At 37.4% G+C, this 15,475-nt stretch overlaps 1 protein-coding gene across 2 annotated transcripts in view; it reads right to left on the reverse strand.

Moving 5' to 3' along the window:
- Nucleotides 1-1,313: 1,313 nt before the first annotated feature.
- nsg2 (neuronal vesicle trafficking associated 2) overlaps nucleotides 1,314-15,475 on the reverse strand; it is a 48,832-nt gene continuing 34,670 nt past the window's right edge. For both annotated transcript variants that reach the window (XM_059352201.1, XM_059352202.1), the window contains 2 exons: nucleotides 6,492-6,602; nucleotides 1,314-2,835 (listed from right to left, as the gene is read on the reverse strand). In XM_059352201.1, the coding sequence (XP_059208184.1) occupies nucleotides 2,638-2,835; nucleotides 6,492-6,602 (309 nt within the window). In that variant the 3' untranslated portion in view covers nucleotides 1,314-2,637. The remainder of the gene's footprint in view (nucleotides 2,836-6,491; nucleotides 6,603-15,475) is intronic.

Genomic DNA, 15,475 nt, shown 5'->3' on the forward strand with positions numbered 1-15,475 from the left:
TCCATGAAATTATTGTGACAGTGTGATTTATTCTTGAGAGATCAAGTGTATATCTTAGACCATTATTATTAGACTTTTATTTAATGTCTTAATTATCTTTCTTGTCTTAACTTCTGCAATGCCCTTTTAACCTGTCTGAGTCAAAGTACCCTGTCCAGGTTTAGCTCACATCACTCCTATTTTAGCCTCGCTGCATTGGCTGCCAGTAAAATTTGGGGTTTATCTTGAGATTCTTCAAATAACTTAAAAGGAACTGTAAGGCCTAGCTCCTGCAGGTCTGAGCTACTAAACCCTAACACCACTGAGCTGCCTCTTAGCTCAACCAACTAGAACCTGCTGGCTATACAGTGTGTCAAATGTAAGACTAAAGGCAACTGCAGTTTTGCTGTCTTAGCACTCAGACTTTAGAGAAATATCCCCCCTCCCATTGGATCACCTGATTCTGTAGACTTTCAGAAAAACATCTAAAAACCACTTCTTTAAGATTATCTATAATTCCTATAATTATAATATCTGGTAACTCATAGGTGTAAGCTTATGTGTTTGTATATTGTGTATTTTTCTTATATGCAATTTTCACTTGTATCTTTGTGTTTTCTTTTTTATATTTAATTTATTTTTAATATTTAATGTTGATGCTTTAAAAATAAAGCTTCACGTACTTTTTTATTTTTCATGATTATTATTATTTCTGAATTTATTTACTTACTTACACAGCGGAAACCCTCAAGACTGGGTTTGTTGAATGAATGTTGAATTAACTGCACACAGGTTTGTATTTGTCCAAAGACATAATATTTATTTTTGTTGTCTATTTCTCCTTATTTCGTCATTTTCTCTCTTTGTCTGAAAGGGTTCTGTTCACCCCTCGGTGGAATAAAAACACAGGCAGCTTATGGATTCATTAAAATACAAGCCCCTAATTAGAAAAACCAGCTTCTCTTGTCACACGCTGTCGTCAGTGCTGCTCATAAGAAAAGTAGAGGCCTTATCTGCTGCTCACAGAGGACTCTGAAGATGAATAAAATATCCAGTAACCATTACAAATACAGGTATTCTTCTGATACTTTGCTGTCAATCACAGCTGCTCATCATTACAGCCAACACATCTCTCTGCAGCTCCAAAAGGTTTATGAAACAGCAGAATACATATCTAATGTAGTATATTTGAGAATGAACATCTGAATATAATAACAATATAAAGTGCTTAGTGAAAAGGCGTCCCTGTCATTCACATTGCACCGCCTCGGGGCTGCATTAGGCGCCATGTGAGCACTAAAGAGACTCAGGTGGGACTGACAAACACACTCAGCACAGGTCACAGCTTGTTTTATTTTGAATTTCAAACCAAGAGAAGAGGGACAAGGATGCACACTGATAAATTACACCAGGTATCGCTACATATCAACTAACAACATCACAATATCTCATAAAAGCGCTCTTGACAACAGATCCAACGTTACAAAATGAAAATAAAAAGGTACAGGAATAAAACCCGGCCGCAGTTGAAGCCCATCGATAAACATAAGAAAACACAGCGGAAAATAAAATTGGTGAGAGACGGTGATATGCACTGTATTTCCTTTCCCAATCTGCAACATTGTGTTGAATGGAGCTACAAGACTGAAGCAATACGTAAGTAACTCGCATGAAGGAATTTTAGATCTGTAAGAAACAAAAAACAAAAAACCTCCTAGTAAAAGCTACTACGATGCATACACACAAAAAACTAGCCTGAGCGCACAGTCCTATGTACAGCTTGGGTCACTGGGGGGTCTCAGGATTTCAAATGTATAGCACTGCACATTGAAATGTCACTGTATATGAGCTATCAAACAGCCATAATGGAAAAAAATCACTCAATCAACTCAGGAGGTGTTGTGGATACTGGTGTCAAACCTTCCTCAGACAGTTCAGCAGAATCTTTGTGGGGTTTAAAATGTTTTACATCAATACAAGACCATACTGACATTTTTCAGGTTGGAATAAGACATTTTTTTGTTTGTGTGTGTGGTGTTTGACGGACGTGCCTGAGGTCACGCAGTTTGGACAAGAAAGTCAAGAAAGAAAAGGGGCTGTGAATGAATGTACATTAACTACAGTATACACACTTGAAGAAGAAAAAAAAGACTCCAAATTTGAGAGAACTCACAGAGGAATCATGAAATTCAGCATTGACTCGTGCCTTTGTACAAAGATAATCACATACAAATCATCCATACATTACAGTAAAAAATAAATATATCAAGACAATCAATAAACAATAAATTAGAGGAAGGGACTAAAAACATGGTGACAAGAGAGCAGACTGTGTGTGTGTTTGTGTGTCAGCAGACGATGATAATCCCAAGAGAGCAAAGGTTCATGGGAGATGCTCCTCGATAAGAGAGCGAGCACATAAATGGGCAGTCAAGGTAAATCAGTGTATGACCTAGCATGTGCTTGTGTGTTTTCATGACTGCATGCATGTTTTCACTCTATATTGGCGTTATATATGTAGCTGTCGTGGATATGTGCGTCTCTTATGTCTACATCTTTAAATATTCACCTACATGTTTGTGTGTGTCTGCGTCTATATATGTTAGTGTTTCTTCATGTCTGCATGTGTTAACAACACCCTTTAACCATTCTGCTAACTCAGTGGCCCTCGCTGCTTGGGGGTTTGGCGTCATGCTGCTGGCCCGCCGCCCCTCCAGGAAGCCAGGGGGAGACAGAGTGCGAGGTGGTCTGCTTGGCCATGCTGTAGTGGCTGATCACTGTGTAGAAACGGCCCCTCGAGTTGGCATCCTGGGCAGCGTAGTAGGCCTCCAGGGAGGCTGGGATACACCGCTTGTGCTGTGAGGGAGAAAGAACAGGGAGGTTCAGGATATTTAGCCTTTCACTCATTGTTACAATGCTACATGTTAAGTCAAAACTAGAGAAGTGCAGAATTGTGCAGATCTCCACCAGGAATTGAGAATATCCTACATTGCATAGCTCTGATCGATCCAAACTGCACTCAGAAAACAAGCATTTCAAAAGATGTTTGCTTGTCGACTTGCAGACAGACCTGACAAAGCATGAATTCAGACTTTCTCTCATCATGTTACAGTTATTTAAGTATACTTTTGTTCAATTTATTGCAATTCAATCACAATAAAATCAACTCATATTTTCATAACTATAGTAGCGTCCTGGCTAGGGCTGGGTTACATGTATATGTATATATATATATATATATATATATATATATATAATTTGTAATTTGTATATAATTTTATAATAACGGACACTACAGAATAACTAAGTAAGGGCAGCATTTATATAAGGTAGCTTACATGGAGCAAGGATCACAGTGCAAATTTTAACTATGTCGGTATATGCAATATGGTCTAATTCCATATAACATTTAAAAATATATCAATATATTACTCAGCCCTAGCCAGGGCGCTACTATAGTGTTATGAACCCAAAATAAGTCGATTTTATTGTGATTGAATTGCAATAAATTGATCAAAAGTATGCTTGAATAACTGTAATATGATGTAGAAAAAGTCTGAATTCATGCTTTCTCAGGTCTGTCTGCAAGTCGACAAGCTTTTGAAATGCTTGTATAAGGTACTCCTGTTGTTACACAGTATTTATGTTCACCTAAATAAACAGTTTCAATTAAACTACTTGTGACATGTCATATTTGGCTTTGACTTTGACTGCTCATATCGGCCAGCCCTAGTCCTGGCAATCATCCAGACGTAATTACTGTAGAAGGTGTTTGGTTTTCTAATGTATCCTGGTGCTCACATAACAGGAACACAGCAGTAATAGTGGTTATTTTGAACCACGGTTGATGACAGGAAATAATTTTAATTGTGTTGTTGTTTACACTAGCCAATCTCGTGCGAGTAACATTAATAAACATAACTGTGATTCTGCTGTCAAACTCCATGGATGCAGTCAAACTCGCAGGGCAGCAAAATGAAAATCCCCAGCCCGTATAAGAAGACATTTACATGACTGAGTCTAATAGTGCAGCTCTTTGTAGGAAGAGGGATGCACAAGCTGTAATAATGCTATTACATGTAGAGTAGTGCATGTGTATATTAGTGTATTTTGAGTCTGGAGAGCATTAAAATATTCTTGTATGTGAATACATTTACAACATTGTGTCCATTTGTGTAATGTGTGTGCCATTCTGTTTTTGAATCGACACGTTTGCACCCGGTGAACATGCATGTGACACTGCTAATAATACCTCTGCAGACTGCAGTCGGAGCCCCTGCAGAGGCTATGCGCCTGGAACTAGATTTATTCCACCTTAAAGACCAGATTTGTTCAGAGACACAGACGTCCAAGGTGACCTCTCACAAAGTACAAAGAAACTTATGTTATAAGTGTGGTGCAGTGGAAACCTATAAGTACCAGGGAGGAGAGCAGAGGCTGTCTGCATCACATGCTGCAACATTCAACACCTGTACTGTACATATCTGGACAGCAGATTGTTTGATAAGAATGGCTGTATGGTTCATTATTTTCTATGACCTCAGACATACAAATGGAGCTTTAGTGATCATAATGTGGTAATTATTGTCAAATAGGCAGTAAGTCTAATTTTCATCTAACAGTCAACATGGCTTATGACATATGAGAGCGGCCTCAATGGGCTCTCTTTCTTTGGCTTCTGTGTCAAAGGAACAAAAGCATGAAATTACACTTGATTATACTGGTTATAACAAAATTACTGATATCACAGATTAATGATTTCCTGACTGATGAGCCTTGTTAGCCTCTTCCTGGAATATGACCTCAGAAATAATTAAAAGTAGGGCAGGAGTATGTTTTTTCCTCCCACAGGAGCCTGTGTGGTGCACTAACTTTATTTTTTTATTTAGATGGGAGGGGAAGTAAAGAGGGACGTAGTGAAGGGCAGAGAGGGTTCTGCATAAGAATACTCAGGCAGAGAGGACATAACTCTAGTTTACTGCAGCTAGCCTGCCTCTGTCCAAAGATAACAAAATCTGAAGATGTTTCTTACAACATCTGAGTTGTAAAGACAACAAGCTGGGGTTTAACAGCGTAATAATAACCACTTTTAACATGGCAAACTGCTGTTCTTACACTTTAATATCAATTTAGATATAGCATGCTAATTAGTGAGCTTTTCAGGTGTTGGTAGGTGAATTTTGTCTGTTTCCAGTCTTAGTTCAACTTAGCTAAGATAGCCAGCTCTTGGCTGTAAATTCATATTCAGTGGACTGTTTTTTTTTTATCTAACTCTCCACCAGCGTATCTACCACAATGTTGTACTTTCGCTTTAAAGGTGCAATGTGTAAAATATCACATCATAAACAGAGTTTTAAGAGTAATAGTTTTGACATGTTGCCAAAGACATCTATGTTGCAGAGATATCTACTAAAATTAGCATGCTAACCACTTAGCCACGGCCCGTCCTGTCTCATAATACTACTTGTACCTCAAGAAGTGTTAGTGAGTCACTGGCAAGATTGGAAGTTCAGAAAGTTGGCTATATATTTTTTTGTTTTTTTATGCATGTCTAATTGTACACAGTCTTGAACAGTGTCATTGCTGCAATTCATAAATCATGCACTTTTTGCAAGATAGAAGGTGAGAAACAGCAGATACAAAGCACTTGATTTAGCTTTTGTCTGAAGAATATGAATAACCTGAATAAGTGAAATAAGAATCTGCTGCTGTGCCGCACACATCTCTCATCACCAGTGGAGGTGAGGAGTGAGAGAAATGCTGCTGATTTCAGTAATTACACTTTATTGAATTACTTGGAAATTGAAAATTTCAACCCAACCAAGTGTTAGCAGAGGATATTACAAATTTACAAATGGAAATTGCAAATGTTTCATTTTTATGTTGCAAATAAAGGTCAATTGAGTTACTATTATTATTATTATTATAATATTATTATTATTATACTGATTGGTCAGATGCCATCGTGTCACTATCTGTGACTTATCCTGATCTTCACTGATTCGCTGGGAGAAATACATGTGGTTCTGCGACCTCACTGAGAGACATGGGACCCCATTTTGGATGTCCTTTGTTTGCCCAATAAAGAGTTAATCTATTAATATACACATTTATAACTTGACACATGTAAATTCTGGTGGATGGATCATTCATCAAATTGCTCTGAAAGTGATCCCAACCATATTGTTTGCCACTGGTGTTATAATTGTGTTGTGGACTCAAACATCCACTTGAGACTTACCTTTTTTTAAATGATATAATTATAGTGGTTGGTGACTGATGGTGATCTGACAATGTAATCTTGGGCTGTTGGAAATTTGCATATTTTAAAGACTTATCAAATCATAAATATTGTGCAGATAAAAAAATGAAAGCACTAATTAGCTGCAGCTCCTCTTAACTCATGCTGTGGAGGATAACTTCCTATCCACTGCACATTCCAGCTGCCCTGTCAACACAATAGGTGTGTTGTAACTGTGTGAAATGAAATACTGGCCACTTATGGGTCTTACCTTGTAAATGAATCCATCTGGGCAGGCGTGGTCATAGGTGAAGGCTTTGTAAACCACCAGGAACACAATGCAGGCGAGGAAGGCCAGGGCCAGGATGATCAGAATCGTCACCTGGGGGGAGGACAAACACTGGTCAGCGTGTGTGTGTGAGTGTGCCAGAGCCATACAGCAGAATTGTAAGTGTGTGGTTTATATATGTGGGGCAGGGCTATGGTTGGACAGTGACAAAGATGGAGTGTGTGCACCGGTGTGTGTGTGTAGTCATAATAAATGGCACAGTAAGATGCCGGTGACTGAGGTGAATAGTTCCTCAAGGCAAGGTGTTCCTGTTGAGTTACATGATGAACGACTCAGGCTGTGACACTGTACCGGGACCTGGGCCTTTTAACGAAATAGACCCTTTTTCATAACAGATTTGTCATAACAGGAAAAGCAGGGATGTTATTAATAACAGGAACAAAGGCCCTGCTCTGTTCACCCATCACAGTTAGCCATCACAGTGTCACAGTGACCCATGCACAACACAAGGACCCTGAACTGAAGCAGCTAAATGGTATTCAGCCATCTTTAAGTCCATCATTGACATATTGTGATTTTCTTACTATGACATGTTAAAAAATCTTTTCTGTGAAAAAGACCCTAATGCAAATATGAACTTATAATTAGGTTTCTTAAATAAATAATGGTTTAATTAATATGCATAAAAAACTTTTCACAAGTTCTCTCATTAAAATACAAAAAGTGAAAGATCAAAGCGCACTAAAGCTACTGCAGACTTACTCAGCTTACGCAAAACCTACTTGTAATCCTAAAAGATATCACCTCCGGTTATGCAGACGGAGAATTTTTGTCATGAGATGTGAACTTAATATAAATGACTTCATTATGACAAGTCACCTCCGCATGAATACCTAAATAATTAAGACTAGGCTATAATTAATTTGTGTATCGAGTTTCAGACTTATATCATGATATTATCTTCATTGAGCTTTTGTCCGAAGCAACTTAAATGCTTCTACATAAACCCTCTCTTAAAAGCTAATGGACATTTTGCTCAAGGGCTTCATTATTAAGTTGTATATTCATTTTATTCCAAGCAAATTGTTAAAAATATAATACTTTTGTTTTTTTAAATGTGAGGGTTTTGACTCAGGAAATACCACTGCACTTAACATCAATGAGATTATTATATACATAGTTTTTTTTTCAGATCATTATATACAGTATATCTATGTCCATTTAGCCCATATTGTCAATGCATTTCACCCTGACTTTGGTGTTGATGATTGAGAGCGTTAATAGAGCTCTGGAAAAAAATGAAGAGACCACTCTCACAAATGTTTCTCTACATCTATGGCAGCCGGTCCACTCCAGCTTTTGTTCGATTCCAACACAAGCCTCCACATTCTACTTAATGAGACACTGATCAGGTGATCACCTGAACCAAATCTGATTTTATGAGGAAGATTATAAAAACCACTGCTGATTAAAGATTGAGATTATCCTACCAACAATGACTTCTAAACTCTTCCTAAGTTAAAATATTAGTGTTGTGTTGTTTAAAAATCAATATGAAAATGTTTTCTTTGCATTACTCGAGGTCTGAAAACACTGCATCTTTTTTGTTATTTTGAGCAGTTGTCATTTTCTGCCAATAAATGCTCTAAATGGCAGTATTTTAATTTCAAATTTGGGAGAAAAGAAATCACTTTATAGAATGAAACAAAAATCTTAATTTTAATCAAACGCATACCTATAAATAGTAAAACCAGCAAAACCAATCATTTTGCAGTGGTCTCCTAATTTTTACCAGAGTTGTATATAATGGATTTAAGTTGTTAGGTATCTTTTGGGCTGAGTATTATTTTAAAAAAGTGTTTCAATACCCTTAAAGTGATAAAAAAAAATATCAATAGAGTCCTTCATTTGATAACCATCATGTGAAGGACAGCGTTCAGTCGTGTAAAATACCATCACCATTCCTCCACCCAAATGATTTTTACCCTAATCCATTACATGCTGAATTGCAGACTGTCAGATACATTGTGCCTGACTTCATCACACCACAAACTGTATGGGTTATAAATGCTGCCGTAGGCGGCCAATCACGTCACACTGAATCTAATTGTGTCGATTGGCTGAGAGCCAAACCACTCAAATCTTATTTTTTGTCTAGATCTGGGTACAAAGAGGATCACATTCATGTTTTGTTTGACTGAAAAGTTCCAATACTAATTATTATTTTGGTCAATACCTGAAAGATATGAAGCACTGATACTCAGCCGCAGATCTCTTGTTTTTGAATCAGCCTCATGAATCAATAAGCATCCTTCCTGTCAGCAAACCTGAGCTGATTGCCAGCGCATGAATTGCAGTGTTTTGACACCGCAAGCAGCTCTGAGGTGTTCAAGTGTGTAAATTAATCCTTTCAATTGATGGTTTCAAAGAAAAAAAAATACTATTAAGAAAAAGAAGCTAGAACAAACTGAAATGTTCTGGTCAGCCTCCATAACAAGGAAGTATGAAATGTTATCAGCGTTTGCTTGAACTGAATCAAAATACATCTGCAGTGTGAAAAATGCTTAATAGCAGCCAAAAAAAAGCAGAGCTAATCTAAAATGATGGGAATAACACATTTATTTCCACGTACAGAGGCAAATAAAAAATGCCTCTGTGTAGTTTGAGGTGTGAAATATTCATTTCCCTGGCAGGCTAGACAATGTCGTAGTAAAACAGATTAACATATAAAAGGATTTATTTCCTCCTACTTTCTACTTGACATCCTGATTTGGTGCTTCTGAGCAAGCATTTAATTAGAATTATGCAAATGTAGTGCAAAAGGATAGCTGCGTTTTAAACATGCTATTGTCTGCCAAGTCACAAATGCCAACGTAAGTATGTGTGTGATGCATGCATATGCTTGTATCTGCGTGTTTTGCCCACGTGCTGCAAAATAAAAAAATTGCCATTAAGAATTCAAATTCATTACAGCAAGAGAGTTTAAAAAACCTGAACTTTCCATAATGGATGAATGTTTCTAATTTCCTCTTTCCATTTCTAGCTTGGCATTAAAGCCAGTCCCGATTTACTGCTCTCTATATGATCTGTCACCAGGAGATGTCAGAGCAATTACACATGGGTGTGATCATTAGTCTCCATCAGTGTTATGGGGGTGGACAGGGACACGCAAGCTAAGTGACTGTTTACTTGGTGTCAACTGGGGGACACGACTCTCAGCCTTGGTTGCTGCTGACACCCTCCATAAATTACATCTCCTGCATCACACTCTGTGATGCATTAAAAGGAAGCATTTAAAGTCACTGCGACCCGCCTTTTGAAGCGGAAACAGACGCAGAATGACTGATTAAGACCAACCGTGACCCGCTTTTTGAATCGTGATGCGCATGAAACAGCTTATTAAAGAGAGGGATTACTGTAAAGCTCCTAATATCATGCAATAAGTAATCAGTTCATTTTTTTCTGCACATGGAGACCCAAGTTTGCGTGAACGCTTTGAAACATGAAACGAAGACTTAAGTCCCCATTGAGTGGAGAGATTTTCTCTTTTGCACAACTAAAATGGAAGATATTCAAACAGCATGCATTTGAATTATTTGTCTGAGCGGCCCACTCATTTAAAAACAGCCTTTCAGATGATTATTCTGGATCCTGCAAAATAAATGACCTCACTTTTTAATAATTCACTTGACATGGCACATACATGAAACAGATTAGTTTTAATAACTGTAGAATGAAGAGTGCAGTCTGTTTTATCAATAAATGACACTTTCATTGTATATTGAACACAGCAGCACCACCAGTTTGGTCAAGAACATCCCCAGCTCTTTTATAATATAAATGATTTCTCCAGAATCCCTGTTGATGCAGCCGTGGCCATGTGATGTATAAATCCATTAAAAATCTATCCTGACCTTTCTCCATTATTCATAATCTGTCTGAACTCCACTGTAAACCTTAGGAGGTCTTCAGGCTGATGCTACAGCTTACGGATGAAGACTCCTCTCCCTGCATGATACATTCATACATTTATCTGCCAGTATCTGCTGGTCTGATGCAGCACTCCTCTATGACAGGATAAAGCTCTTATACTTCTGATAACACATGAATCTGTGCCAAGGGTCAGTCACATTTGGCACAAAATACAGAAGAATACAACATATTGATAATGTTTTTCGGTCAAAATGACGATATCTCTCAGCACCGCAGCTTCTCCCGCCCACATCAACATCATCCCATTTTCGATGGGGCTGTTTTGTCATTAGCGCCAGTTTGTGCCATCCTACACCACTATCACCACCGACACAACCATCATCCTGTTTGCTGTGCGACACAGATAACAGACAGCCGTTTGTTTTTCTTGGACGCAGGTAGAAGCACAGCATGCTGCTATAATTTGGACTACAAGCAACGTGTCCTTAACAAGAACTGGCTCCATCAGTATAGACTGGATTGACTGCAAGGCAGGTGACCGGGCCCACCGAGCTTTTAGTTCTTTCACCTAATCCACTATATATCTATAAGCATGGATAAAAATACATTCGGAGTGTATTTAAAGCTGTACTGAGTAGCATCCTCCTGTGCATTCACACTGTTTGCCCCATAAAACTTGAACTGACTAATAAAAAATTGAGAGCAGAACACAAACTAAACAGCCACAAAACTTAACAAGCAATTGTAACAGTAATTTCAATCTCCTTGTCTCAGCCACTTGAGATGCCCAACCTCTCCCTTTCTAACACAAGACATCAGGTTCTTTTGTGTTTTATATTGTGATGTCCAGAAGTAAATCAAATCAAAATATGTTATTTGTCCCTGAGGGGCAATTAAAAGGAGCATACACAGTGGTCATTAAATTAATACAGCAAATAATTAACAATCAAGCAACAGATACAACAACAATGAGAGGGACAACACGACCAATAAAAGTACAACAAGCGGAATAAAGTTTGACGATGTTCACATAAAGGGATCTTCCCCCAATTTAAAAAATAGCAGGGTGAGTAACTTTGCACCTAAATACAAAATCCTGCAGGATACCCCGGGTGTCAAACGCACCTTAGGGGGTCAGCGCCAATGGCCTCCAGCAGACAAAGGGATGTGAACCGATACCCTAGGGGCATTACTCAGGTGTAAATGTATAAGTCTCCTTCATCTTTGACTGCTCGCGTGTTGGTTGAACTTTTCTTTGCGAAGAAAATAAAAACCATGTCGGCCAGAAAAAGTTTCATTTTATTTCATTCTTCTCCAGCAGCATAGACATTTCGATAACACACTCAGCAGACTCCTTTTTGTTGTATTATGCTGTAAGTGGTAACACAAAGGCTCATTGTTCTTTGTGCAGAAGCACACTTGACTATTCCAACCAAGGGTATAATAGTTTTTTATTTGTATTATTTTTAATTTCGTGCTGGGTTCGAGATTCAAAGAGGTCTTAATAAATTTTACCTTTATTTCCTTTGGTTTATCCATCTTAAACAAGGTTATTAACTCTTACAGTTCCAGGTGTTTTTAATTTTGGATCGAGTGTAGACATCCCAGTCCCAATAAACAAATTTACCATGTGTCCCTAGTCACTAACAGAATCCTCTTTCTAATAGAAACACTGGATTAGGTATGAAAAAAGTTGACAAAGACGAAAACGAAAGACATTTTCACTATAATTTTTGTTAGTTTTAGTTAGTTTTGTAACCACACAATCCAGTTTCAGTTAGTTATTGTTTTTTAAAAAACTCTTGTTTTTATTTTTATTTCAGTTAACAAAAATGTTTTTTCAATTCTAGTTTTCGTTATTTTGTTAGTTTTCGTTAACTATAATAACCTTGATTTCAACATGCTTAATATATCTAACATTTACTCAACCAGGAATACTGAGTTGGAAAATATATATTTTCAAGAGAGTTATGGTCATACCTGTCAACACCAGCCCCATTCCCCCTGCTACTGTGATGGGATGTGTGCACATATAACACTTTAATATTTATATTACAATTTATAATTATACTAAACTTTGGTATTTCCAGGAGGGTGGCAGACACCGCAGTACTAGTAGTTCTTAATGTTATTAGCAATTTCAGGGGTTTGTTGATTCTATTTAATAGTAAAAAAAAGAACTTATATATGGTGATTCTCTGATTCTATCATTTCTCAATGTACAACAAAAAAGAATAAGACTTTCAGACCGGAGCTGTCTCCCATTGTCCACTAAAAGGAGCCGGCCCATTCAGCCGAATTCATTTTCTTCTTCTGCTAATGTTCTACATGCTGCTTCCTGCTTTACCAAACCAGCATGTAGCAAGCACAAAATGGTCTCTGCTGTTATGCCTCCCACCAAACCTGTTTTTGTAAAAGTTAAAAATACAAGACATTTACAGAAAAATATCTAAATGAAAGGAAAGTGGTAAGAATGGTAAACAAGCCAGAATCCTATCGGAGACTGCTCATTAGGCATACATTTATGGGTCTGACTGGAGACTAGAAGAAACTGGAGTCTTGCGACAGCCAAAGTGCTTAATCAAAAATAATTATGGTTTATGGGACAACACTTTTGTTCAGCAATGATGAAATTCAGGCACAAAAAAAAACTTAGTTTGGGTTCAAGAAAGATCACTTCTTCAGACCTCAGAACATAAACTCAAAAACAAAAAAAACAAAAAAAATACAGATTGCATCCCAGAACAACTTTAAAGACAACTTAAAATCTGTACAAAAGAAAATAAGAAAAAGAGAAAAATAAATTATAATAGTGAAAAATGCTTCTTGTGAGACTCAAATTGATTTAATCTATTCGCTTGTTTTCTCAGACCAACAGTCAAAACATGAAAATATTCAGTTTTACAAAAAAAACCAGAAGCTCTCTATATTTAATTCTGCTTAACTTCGTAGAAATCTTTTAACATTTTAAACCTTCCTGATTGATTTAAACTCAAAAGTGAACTTAGGAAAAGTTATTGTCTTACCATTACTTACAAAAAGTATTTACAGTAATCTTAACAACTGAGAAACTGGAACCAGAACCAACATTAAGCATTATTGCCTGAAAATGAACAAAATAGCTTACAACAATTTGTCTGTCAATTAACCCTATATTACTTCATGTTTTCATGCACATAAAATTCCCGTCCTTTGTTCTTGCGTCACAGTGTGCAGCTGCAGACTGCCGTGTATGGTGGAAAAAGAAAAACAATCAAACCAGATTATAAAAGATCCAGTAGGATTTTTCCTCTCATCTCTGAATGCAGATTAAGCATCTTCAGTCTACCTATTGTTTATGTTTGCACACACGCCACCTGCTTGTTTCCTCCAACACTGTCTGCCTCCCTCTCATTCCTCACAAATGATTGATTTATAATTGACATTTTCCACAATATAAGCTTGTGTCGGCTGCACAGTGAATGACAAGTTCAAAGGCGGTTTCCTAAATTAATCTGCTTCTTCACTGCCTATTTCACCACCATTCAGCATATGATTTTCTTCTTATTATTTTTTTTTACAATGCTATGTTAGAATGCAACACAGCGCCCACACTCTCTCACGGCTGGATCCTGACAGGCCATATGGGGAGGGGGGGAGCAGACACCTTCTCACATACGCTGGAGGAAAAGAGGAGAATATGTAAGTGTGTGTCTGAGCGAGAGAAAGTGAAGGTGGATGTGTGACAGGAGAGGGGTGTGAGAGAAAAATGACGCTGATAAAAACAGATAACAGAGTGACAGAGGGAGCAAAGTGAGAAATAAAGAAGGAGATGACAGAGACCATAAAACAAGAAGTGAAAGGGAGACAGAGAGTGAGAGATGGAGATCTGGGGGCAGATGGAGAAGCTCCATCCTTCTCTTAGTAGCAGGTGGCAGAGACGGACAGACACACTGACAGACTCACAGAGAGGCCAACACAATGGGATATGTGTTGATGCATCGATCGATACATCACTGATGGAAACATAAAGAGCTATTTTTCATTCGTCTTCCTATTACCCTGCAACAGAAAGCGACTCAATCCCCCAGGTCGTCATGGATTGTTTACTCCACGCCGAAGCCGTGTGCTGACATGTCCAGATACATGCATTAAAAAAGAGCTATTAATATCAAATGAGGAAAAAGTTCTAATATTAAATACATTTTATCTTGGCTGTAATAACCTCTGATGCCTTCAGGGAACTTTGTTGATTAATGAAATTAATGAACTCGCTGACAGGGCGAGCGAGTGCGGAGAGAAAGCATCCTCGAAAAAAGATGGATTAAAAAAGAAAAGCTTGAAGGTCACTGGTCAGAAGGCAGCAGTAGCCGGTATTATGTTCACCAGAGTCGACTTCCAACTATGGACAAGTGGGGAGTGCCCCACTAAAGGTTTCTCCATTGTTTCTATCCACATTAAAACAGGCTAATTGGAAAATTGATGAAATTAAAACCTAAATGTCCATATAAATATCCATCAAAGTTTACAGACTCACCTTTACCCTAAACTTTCCTGTTATATCAGGTACTATTATCAACATTATAAGAGCACCCACAAATACATTGCACATAATGCAACTCTATATATTCCTTTGTAAATAATGTAAATTTTCCTTTTAATTACTTTCTTTAGTGATACTTTTATATGGTTAATTCTATTTTATTGCCTATTTTATTGTTTAATTTCTGTTGTAATTTCAATATTTTCAATAACATTCTCTGGTTCAGCTCCTCACATGTGAAAATTTGCAGCTTTTCACTGTTTTGTTATAATTATTATAATTATTATTATTAATTTGCAAATCTGCAGGATAGAAGTCAGTTGAAGTCTGTTGGTTCTGGGTACTTGTGATGGGCATTTTTCTGACATTTTACTCACTGCAGATAGTCCAAGTATTTGTTGCAGTCATAATCTTAACAATAAATAAATTAAATAATTTAAAAAATAGATTAAAAATAAAAAATAATGTGAAAGTAAGAACCCTCCTTTCATTCCCCATGTCCTTCTGGAGT

This window comes from Centropristis striata, chromosome 15 (assembly GCF_030273125.1).
Source record: "Centropristis striata isolate RG_2023a ecotype Rhode Island chromosome 15, C.striata_1.0, whole genome shotgun sequence".
Classification (NCBI taxonomy): domain Eukaryota; kingdom Metazoa; phylum Chordata; class Actinopteri; order Perciformes; family Serranidae; genus Centropristis; species Centropristis striata.